General features: G+C 44.1%; 1 protein-coding gene across 1 annotated transcript in view; it reads left to right on the forward strand.

Moving 5' to 3' along the window:
• Positions 1-498: 498 nt before the first annotated feature.
• The window catches only part of JMY (junction mediating and regulatory protein, p53 cofactor), a 92912-nt gene continuing 82695 nt past the window's right edge, over positions 499-10715 (forward strand). Inside the window, exon 1 of the mRNA XM_006889846.1 lies at positions 499-1518. Within this exon, the coding sequence (XP_006889908.1) occupies positions 499-1518 (1020 nt within the window). The remainder of the gene's footprint in view (positions 1519-10715) is intronic.

Genomic DNA, 10715 nt, shown 5'->3' on the forward strand with positions numbered 1-10715 from the left:
TCCTCCGGTCGGGCCGGCTCGCGGCGGTCAGGACGAAGAGGAGGAAGAGGGGGCGGAGAGATCGGCCCGGCGAGCGGCGAAGACCCGGACGGTGTCGGCCCAGGCCGTGAACCGGCCTGCCCAGCCCCGCGGCACTCACTCCTCGCCTCCAGCGCGCCGCAGACGCAGCTCCGCGGCCTGGCTCCGGGCGCAGCCGCGCAGGGGGCGGCCGGGAGGCGCTACCGCAACGCGGGGCGTGTAAACAGATCGGATCGCACGTGACCATGTGAACTACCTGCTCCGGGGACGCGTATTGTCTTTCCAGCGAGCCGCGCCACAAAGGAGAGCGGCGGGACCGAGTGCAGAGGGACAGACAGCAATCGGGAGAGCCAGCCGGCGCGCTAAGATGGCTGAAGGCGCCCGGCGAGGGTGAGCGGGGGGCGCGGCTTAGACAGCCGGTGAGTCCTCCGGGCGGCAGGGCCGACGGCCTCTCCGTCGGAGTCCTGCCCCGGAGTTACCATGTCGTTCGCGCTCGAGGAGACGCTGGAGTCGGACTGGGTGGCCGTGCGTCCCCATGTGTTCGACGAACGCGAGAAGCACAAGTTCGTTTTCATTGTGGCCTGGAACGAGATTGAGGGCAAGTTTGCGATCACCTGCCACAACCGAACGGCCCAGAGGCAGAGGAGCGGCTCCCGGGAGCCGTCAGGGGCACGAGGGGCCTCGGAGGCCGGGGGCCCCGCGTCCGATGGGCCTCGCGCGCCTGGCAGCCCAGCTGGCAGAGGCCGGCCCGAGACCACCGCGTCTGCGACCGCGGGCAGGAGCCCGGGACCTCGGAGGAGCCCCGCCTGGGCCGAGGGAGGCTCTCCGCGGAGCGCACGCAGTCTTCGGGGAGATTCGCTGCTGCGGAGTCCAGCCAGCAAAGGGCCGGAGAGTCCCCTTAAGAGCCCAGTGAAGGCCAAGGCCAGCCCGGTCCGCCGGGGTTCTGAAACCAGAGATGGGGCAGGGACCACTGCGCCGGTCCCTGCGGTTCCCGGGGAAGCGGCAGTGGCTTCGGTGCGGGTGGTGAGCGTCTCCGGGGCGGTCTCCGAAGAGATCGAGGTGCTGGAAATGGTGAAGGACGACGAGGCGCCCCCGGCCGCGGAGCAGCCGCCGGCCGCCGTGGAGCTGGAGGCCTCGGGCGAGGAGTGCAGCTGGGCCGGGCTCTTCTCCTTCCAGGACCTGCGCGCCGTGCACCAGCAGCTGTGCTCCGTCAACTCGCAGCTGGAGCCGTGCCTGCCGGTGTTCCCCGAGGAGCCGTCGGGCATGTGGACCGTGCTGTTCGGGGGCGCCCCGGAGATGACCGAGCAGGAGATCGACACGCTCTGTTACCAGCTCCAGGTGTACCTGGGCCACTGCCTGGACACCTGCGGCTGGAAGATCCTCTCCCAGGTGCTCTTCACCGAGACCGACGACCCCGAGGAGTATTACGAAAGCCTCAGCGAGCTGCGCCAGAAGGGCTACGAAGAAGTGCTGCAGCGGGCCCGGAAGCGCATCCAGGAGGTAAGGGTCTACTTTGGACTTAGGCAGTTGTTTCTGGTTACTCACTACCCAAGGCTGGAGTCTCTGTTTGGGGTGTTCGCGGTGGGCATGCTTATTTTTTCCGAACCAGGGAAAAGGAGGCCGGACCCACCTCCTGCGGAGTTCCTTTCGGTGCTAGGAAACCGTGGCTTTCCTTAATTGGCTCTCCGAAGGACCTTTGCTAAGTCTCTAGATATCCCCCTCCCCCGCGCTCCGCCACCCTCAGTTTACGGAATTGCCTGTAGAGAAGAGTCTCTATTTACTACCATCCAGTAATAAAATTAAAGCAGTAAGAAATACATCACAATCACTCTTGACCCCTGCAGCTGCCGAGATAGCAGTGCTGCTCTCCTGGTGTCATTTTTAGTTAAAGTTTATCTGGTTTTATCTTACATATGTAGTCTGGGAACTTGGGACAAATTTTTAAATTTCTTTCCCACCAAATAGGCTTATTTAAATGAGAAAGCTTTGGTTTCCAATGATTTTTAAAGGTTTTATACATATTTAAGAGATGTCTCAAAACTTTGCAGATAGTTGGGCCTGATTTCAGTCTTGTTTCAGATCAAAAGGTCCTGGGAAAGAATGTTTATTATACTTTTGCGCTTACTATATTAGTTAAAAAAGCTTCAAACAGTTCACGGATCTAAACCTTAAACAGCAAATGGGTGGGGGGGGGGAGTGTGACTTAAGTTTAAATGACCTCACAATGATTAAATGCATGTGTGATTTGAGACAGTGCCTGTTTAACCAGCTTTTTCAGCCTAAAGAAATTTGATAATTTTTCGTTAATGGATAACAAACAAGTACATTTTCCAAGCATGTAATCATTTTAGTATTAGCACAAATTTAATTTAGAATAAGGGTTGGAAATGATGCATTTTCTGTTGCTTATTATTGCTCAGGTTGTGTTGTCCTTTGTTAACTTATGTGTCTATAATACATGAGTACTGCTTTTAGGCCAGGAAGTTGGTTTCTTTGGATGTTTCCTATGTTTCTTTGCTATTTGATTAGTTAAGAAGTAACTCATAGCCCTCAGTATTTCCTAACAACCTCCTGAGTCCAGATTTTCACTCCTTTTTAGTTTACTTCAGACTAAACTTAAGTCACCATAACATGATCCTAGAGGTCAGTGATCTGTTTTTATTTCCATTTTTTGTTCTCACTTTGAGATTCTGTGTTTTATCTCAAATTCTTTTGTAAAGAACTGAGAGAACTATTTAATCACATGTAGTCTTATTATTAACCTGTGTTATTTCTTTTAAATGGCAAAAATAAAAAGTATTTATTTCTTTAATTAAATTTATGGATCTTTTAGATTTTTTCTAATTTTCAATTAGTATTTTTTCATCTTTAAATAATATGTTGTAAAACAACTATGACATATCATCTCACCCCAGTAAGAATACCAAAACAGAACAGCAAACATCAAATGCTGTCGAGGTTGTAGAGAAATTGGAACCCTTATTCACTGTTGGTGACAGTGTAAAATGGTGCGGCCACTACGGAAGGCGGTATGGCGCTTTCTCAGAAGTTGCAAATAGAGATACCATTTGACCCAGCAATTCCACTACTGGAAATATACCCTAAAGAAACCATAACTGCCACCCAAGCAGATATATGCACACCCATGTTTATCACGGCCTTGTTCGCAATAGTAAAGAGCTGGAAACAACCCAAGTACCCACCAACAAACGGATAGAGAAGCTCTGCTATATTCACACAATGGAATACTATGCTGCATTGAAAAACAAGGAGCTCATGAAATACTATGCAAAATGGATGATCTTGGAGAACATTGTGCTGAGTGAAATATCTCAGTCACAAAAGGACAAATATTACAGAGGGTCACTGACTGACATCAGGGTTGAGGAAAGACAGAAAAGGCGGGGAGGAATGATGTATACTACATTGAAACAGATGAGGGAGAAAACTGTTTAAAAGGGGTATGTGATTAGGTATTATTGTCATGAAGGGAGTCCAGAGTGAAGACAGCATAGTGGAATGGACCTGGGAGGAGGGATTGTAGACAATGAAAGAATTTTTCCTTTACTTTTTTTTCAAAGAGAGGAGTGTACTGGGGGGGAGGGGTGGGCAGGGAGAAAAGTGCAACAATGTATGAATGGAAATAAAAAAAATAAATAAATGATGTGATGTGCTTTTGAGTTGGAACCAATTCACAGCTGACTCCTCCAGTGGGAGGCTATAAATTGCACAGGCAAAGATTGTCCTTTTTTATCGTGTGGAACAGCTGGTGGCTTAAATCCAAGTGCCTTTGGGTTGACAGTGCAACTCATTAGGATACCAGGGCTCCCTTAAAAAGGTTACATTTTTAGGTACAGTTGAATTAGATAGGACTTACAACAACCCTTTGAACTGTGGGTCTGAACCCTGCCCTATCCTGTACCATCCTCATTATCTGCCACATTTGAGTCCACTGTAACAGTTTACTTTGTCAGTCTGTGTTGTCCAGTCTTTCCCTCCTTGTCACTGACTGACCCTTCACCCTTCCAAGTTTGATGGCCTTTCACAGCATGTCAAAGTATGTGAGATGAAGAGATTGTATAATCTTTGTATTTTTAATTCCATTGAGTTTAGTCATTTCACCTAGTAAAATGCTGTCTTGTTTCTTACTGTCAAGTTGCTTTAGCATCTAGTATTGTTAGTTGTTGACACGCTGTTATTTGTAGTTGTGTTCAGTTGGAACCAACTTAAAGCTGACCCTCCAGTGGGTTTTCAGAGACTCTAAATCACACTGGTAGAGATTGTCCATTTTTTTATCTCTGAGGTATTAAGTAGCTGGTGTATTCAGACCACTTCCCTTTGAATTGATAGTGCAGCTCTTTATCACTAGACCACCAGATCTCTCTCAAGACCTGGGCATAGACTTTTAAGATGAATATATCTGGTAAGTTAAACAAATTCTTAGGTGTTTATTATTTAGAACGTTTAGTCATTTGTCCACGTTTCTGGGTGTTTTTTTAAAATTTTTTCAATTTTTGGATGTTTTTTCTAGTTTTCCTTTTTGTATTCATTTAAAGATTTTCGCTTAAAGGCTATACCTGGTATTGTTCAGAATAATCACAAAATTATTGAAAGGAGGCTATTTTTAAAATTTTTTTTGGCTTTTTTTTCTAAATAGAACATACTGTACAGCTAGTTTATAAACTTGTCAAGGCCACTGACTTTGACAGTGCCTTGGAATTTTCTTGCCACCTCTAGTTCAGGGCCACACATCTTATTAATAGTGGATAAAGACACCTGAGTTTTTTAATTTTGCAAAAATTCAGTGTCCATTTAATATGTGGTTATAGGTAAATTTGTGTAAATTTATAAATGAACTTTTAAAAATAATTTTTATATATTCCCCTCCTTTATGTGGACCACCAAGTCGGATCCAACTGGAGATTCCCCTCCTTCTCCAGAGGAGCATCTGGTGGATTTGAACCCTGTGCCTTCAGGATTACAGTGCAACTTCTTGCCACTAGGCCACCAGAACTCCAGATGAACTTTTCTGGATAAGAGTTTGCTAATCCTTTAAGTGCTGAAGAACAACAATGTCAGTCTGGAGACTAAGGTACGCCTGATACAGGCCAGGGTCTTTGCAGTCACTTGCTGTGCGTCAGAGAGCTAGACGATTGACTAGGGATGATAGAAGGAGAATTGATGCCTTTGAGCTGGTATTGGAGAAGAGTATTGAATATACACCATGGACTGCTAAGAGAACAAACACATTTCTGGCACATAACAACAACAATCCTTTAAGTTGAGGTGGGACTGGAAATGGACTCTATGGTACCTTACATAGCATGTTATTGTTATGTGCTGTTGAGTCGCCTGTGACTCATAGCTTCCCTATGTGTAATAGCTCTGAACTCTGCCCTATACCTGAGCCAGTCTCACTGACTGAGACAAACGTAATCCCCATTGCCCCAGTCAACTGTGTCAATCCATCTCCTCCAGGGTCTTCCTTTCCTGCATTGTCCTTCCACTCTTTCAAGCATGATGTACTTCTCTAGGACTGGTCCCTCTTGGCCATGTGTCCTTTGTATGTCAGATGGAGCTTCAAAATTCTTGCCTTCAATGAGAAATTTGGTTACATCCTCCCAAGACAGTCCTGTTTGTTCTCTTGGCCATCCATGGTATATGTTCAGTACTCTTCTCTAGTACACTGACTCCAAGGTATCGATCCTTCTATCATCCTTATCATCTGTCATTGACCAACTCTCTGATGCATAGAAAGTAATTCTGAAGACTATGGCCTAAGATCAGGCACACTTTAGTCTCTAGACTGATTTAATTGCTCTTTAGGACTTTGGAGAGGTCTCTGTTAGCACACTTCCTTAAAGCATTAATCTTTTGATTTCCTGACTGCTGGTGTCAGGAGTGTTTGTGTAGCCGAGCAAGCTGAAATTGTTGACAACCTCAGTCTCTTCATTTGTTGTGGTGCTGCCAGTTGGTCTAGTGGTGAGAATCTTTTTCTTTTTGATGTTAAGCTTCAATCCATATTGAAGACTAGTGTTTGACCTTCTACACCAAGTGCTTCAGTTCTCCTCAATTTCAGCAAGCAAGGTTGAGTCATCTACATAATGCATGTTATTAATGAGTCTTTCTCCAGCCCTGATGCCCCCTTCCTCCTCAAAAAGTCCAACCTCAGGGAGCTCTGGTGGCCTAGTGGCAAGAAGCTGCACTGCAAACCCAGAGGTGCACGGTTCAAATCCACTAGATGCTCAGGTGGAGAAGGAGGGACAATCTCCTCCTGTACCAGTCAAATCTGATTTGACGGTACACACACAAGAAAGTCCAGCCTCACAAATGATCTGTTCCCCTGATGCACTCCTTTCTTGATTTTGAACCATGCAGTATTCTCTTGTGCTGTTCTAACTACTGCTTCCTGATCCAAGAATGGCTTTCTCTAGCAGCACAATCAAGTGTTCTGGAATTCCCATTCTTCTCATGTTAGCCACAATTTGTTGTGATCCATACAGTCGAATGTGTCTGCAGAGTCAAACACAGACATTCCTGTGGTATTCTTTGCTTTCAGCCAAGATCCATCTGACATTGATGATAGTGATCCATATTTATTCCCATTCCAAAAATGATGGCCCATCATGTGGAAATTATTGAACAATACATGCAAGCAAAATCCTGCTGAAGATTATCCAAAAACGACTGGAACAGTATGTTGACAGATAACTAGCAGAAATATAAGCCAGGTTCAGAAGAGGCTGTGTCAAATAGTATACACATAGTATTTGTATACCTTTTTGGAGCGGTTACTTCACTTTTATTGAACTATTAAATATCTTCATAAAGAAGTTTAAAACCACAATTCTGAATTAAGCTCTGAGTACATACATCTCTACTGGAGTATAGCTTTTAGGATACCCATTTGAGATCACAAGTATATTCATTTTTGTTGAAATATTAAAAAAAAAAATTTGGGCTTTTTGCTAAGAGTAATGATTAGCAATTGACTGGAAGTATGATAAGTTAGAATTTATATATTTTCTCTCCCTCTCCTCCCCTCCCCTCCCCTCCCTTCCCCTCCCCTAATTGCCATCAAGTCAGACTGACTCTAGTGGGTTTTCAGGAAATTACATGGGAGGGATTGTTCATATTGTCTGTCGCAGCAGCAGCTTAATTTGGACCATCAGAGGTTCTTTATATAATACTAATGAGAAATTTTTTTATTATTAATTTCAATGAAAATTTACAGAGACTTTGGGTTTCCATTCATTCATTGTTGCACTTTTCTCCCCTTCCAACCCTCCCCCCTATACACTACCCTCTTGAAAAAGTAAAGAAAAATTCTTTCATTGTTTTACAAACCCTCCCCCAGGTCCACTCCACTATGCAGCCTTTGCTCTAGACTCTTGTCATGACAAAAATACCTAATCACATATCCCTTTAAATAGTTTTCTCCTTCATCTGTTTCAGTGCAGTATACATTATTGAACCCATCTTTCTCAGTCTGCCCCCAACCCTGATGTCAGTCCTGTTTTAGAACAGTGGCACCATGTAGTATTTGTCCTTTTGTGACTGAGATACTTCACGCAGCATAATGTCCTCCACAGTCACCCATTTTGAATACTATTGCATGAGTTCCTTGTTATTCAATGCAGCGTAGTATTCCATTGTGTGAATATATCACAGCTTCTCTATCCATTATTTGTTGATGGGCACTTAGGCTGTTTCCAACATCTTGCTACTGTGAACAAAGTTGCAGTAAACATGGGTGTGCATATATCTGCTTGGATGTTAGTTATGGTCTCTTTGGGGTATATTCTCAGTAGTGGAATTGCTGTGTCAAATGGTATCTCTATTTGCAACTTTTTGAGAAAGTGCCAAACCAGCCTTCCACAGTGGTTGCACCATTTTATACTCCCATCAACAGTGAATAAGGGTTTCAGTTTCTCCACAACCTTGCCAGCATTTGTTGCTTGCTGTTCTATTTTGCTATTCTGACTGGGGTAAGATGATATCTCATAGCAGTTTTAATTTGCATCTCTCTTAGAACTAAGTATTTTGAACATTTCTTCATGTGCTTGTTAGCCCTCTGAATGTCTTCTTTGGTGACGTGTCTGTCTGTTCATGTCCTGTGCCCATTTTTCGATTGGATTATTTACCTTTATCTTGTTATGGTGTTCAAGGACTTTATAAATTCTGGATATAAGTCCCTTATCTGATATGACATTACCAAATTCTTTTTCCCAGTGGTGGCTTCCGTTTTTACCCTGTTGGAGAAGTTTTTGGATGTGTGTACGGATTTGATTCTTAGAAGATCCCATTCATCTATTTTAGCTTCTCCTGGTTGTAAGTTTTTCAGGATACTTGGAAGATTGTTTATCTTGTGGATTAGGACTTGTAACGGTCTCCCAAGCTTTTCTTTAATGAAACTTCTAGTCCTTGGTTTTAGTTCTAAGTCCATGATCCACCTTGAGTTGGTTTTTTTATATGGAGTGAGGTGTGGATCTTGCTTGAGTCTTTTGCAGATACTTTTCCAATTTTGTCAACACCATTTGTTGAAAAGGCTGTCATGTCCCCACTTAACTGATTTCATCTCCTTGTCAAAAGTCCTTTGACCATAGACAGATGGGCTGGATCTCCGGGTTCTCGATTCTATTCCATAGGTCCATGTGCCTGTCATTGTACCAGTACCATGCTGTCCTTACCACCATGGCAGTGTAAAAGAATTTGAAATCAGGGAGTAAGATACCTCCTACCTTTCTTCTATTTTTAAGGAGTGCTTTGCTTCTTTGGAGCTTCTGGCTCCACAATCAACACTCTTGGCACCAGCAGCCAAGAAATTAAAAGACCGATTACAATGGGAAGGTCTGCTGTTAGGGACCTCTCTAAAGTACTCAAGAGCAACGGTGTGTCTCTGGAGACTAAGGTGCATCTGGTACAGGCTATGGTCTTTGCAATCACTTGTTATGCATCAGAGAGGTGGACAATGACCAGGGAGGATAGAAGGAGAATTAATGCTTTTGAGCTTTGGTGTTGGAGAAGAGTGCTGAGGTTACCATGGACAGCTAAGAAAACAGATTCAACCTGTAGAGGGTTAAACCAGGCTACACCTTAGAGGCAAGGATTCTGAGGTTTCGTCTGACATACTTTGGTCATGTTGTAAGGAGAGACCAATCCTTGGAGAAGGACGTCATGCTTGGGAGGGTGGAGGGCAGGCGCAGGAGGGCAAGGCCCTCTGGGAGGTGGATTGATTCAGTGACTGGGGCAATCGGGATGAGTGTGTTGGAGACAATGAGATTGGCACAGGACAGAGTTTAGAGCTGTTGTACATAGGGTTGGTATGAGTTGCAAGCGACTTGACAGCACATAACAACAACAGCAACCTATGTTCAAAAGTAAGATAGAAGATCTAAGAACCTGTCTACTAGGTAGAGCCTACCTGGTATGTGATAACAGCAAGACATGAGTTAGAATCATACCTTTAAACTGGCCTGCTTAGTCATTTAACTGCCTTAAAACAGGGAAATTGGGAAAATACTTCAAGAATATCTTAAATAGCAATCAATTAAAGATTGAGTAAATTCATAACAGAGTGTCTGATATTTAGCCAGGAAGTTGTAGTAAGTGTTAACTTATGCAATAAGGATTCTCTAGTCCAAAATGCAATGTACTAAACCACTAGAATTCCATGGGATAGTTGTGTGCCATCAAGTTGGAACCAACTCATTGTTGACTCTCCAGTGGGTTTTCTGAGGCCATTAATCACGTGTGGAAACTGACAACCCATCCTTCTCCCACAGAACAGCTGATGGATTTGAACCATTTGCTTATGGGATTGCAACACAGCACTAGGCCACCAGAGTTCCCTTGTGGGGCTTAAGAGTAAAATATGGAGATACAGCCTTGCTAAATTTTAAAGGAATTTAAGATTCATTAATAGATACAACATTTCACAGACTATCAAAAGAACAAACAAGGTAATTCTTGAATAAAGTGCATCCAGAGAGCTCTTTGGAGGCAAGGCTGAGGAACATGATGCTTGGAAAGGTAGAGGGTTCGTGAAGGAAATGAAGACCCTCAGCTAGGTGGACTGACACGGTGCCTGATGTAATGGGCTCTACTGTGTCAGGAAATGTGAGGATGGCACAGGATAGAACAAGGTTCAGATCTGTTGTTCACAGGATCTCTGTGAGTCTTACTCGACAGCACCTAACAATGACAGTAGACCCAAATGGAATCTGCACATATATGTATCTGAATGATAAACACAATATACCCACCAAGAATGATCTTAATAGGACTCAAGTGTAAGTAACACAACACAGATAGTCACAGCAGGATTTACTAGAAAGGAACAACAGGTTAGGAACAAGGGGCCTAGAAAGTACAGAATTCTGTTTATTTGTTTCAAAATATAATACATTTGTCATGGAATTTTCGAAAATTGTTCTATTGTTTCAGTTAAAGAAAATAAAAGTTTTAAAATGTTAGCAGCCTTCTTTCTCTTTCATTGCCAGTGAGTTAGAACTGATTCACAGCTGAACCTCCAACAGGTTTTCCGAGGTAATAAATCAAATGGAGGAGATTACCCAAATAGAACCACTGGCTGCTGCTGCTGTTATGTGCCATTGAGTCGCCTGCGACTCACAGGGACCCTATGTACAAGAGTCCTAAACATCATTCTATCCTGTGCCAACCTCGCCATCTCAAAC

Source organism: Elephantulus edwardii, unplaced genomic scaffold, assembly GCF_000299155.1.
Source record: "Elephantulus edwardii isolate Elephantulus edwardi_28Jun2011 unplaced genomic scaffold, EleEdw1.0 scaffold00082, whole genome shotgun sequence".
NCBI lineage: Eukaryota > Metazoa > Chordata > Mammalia > Macroscelidea > Macroscelididae > Elephantulus > Elephantulus edwardii.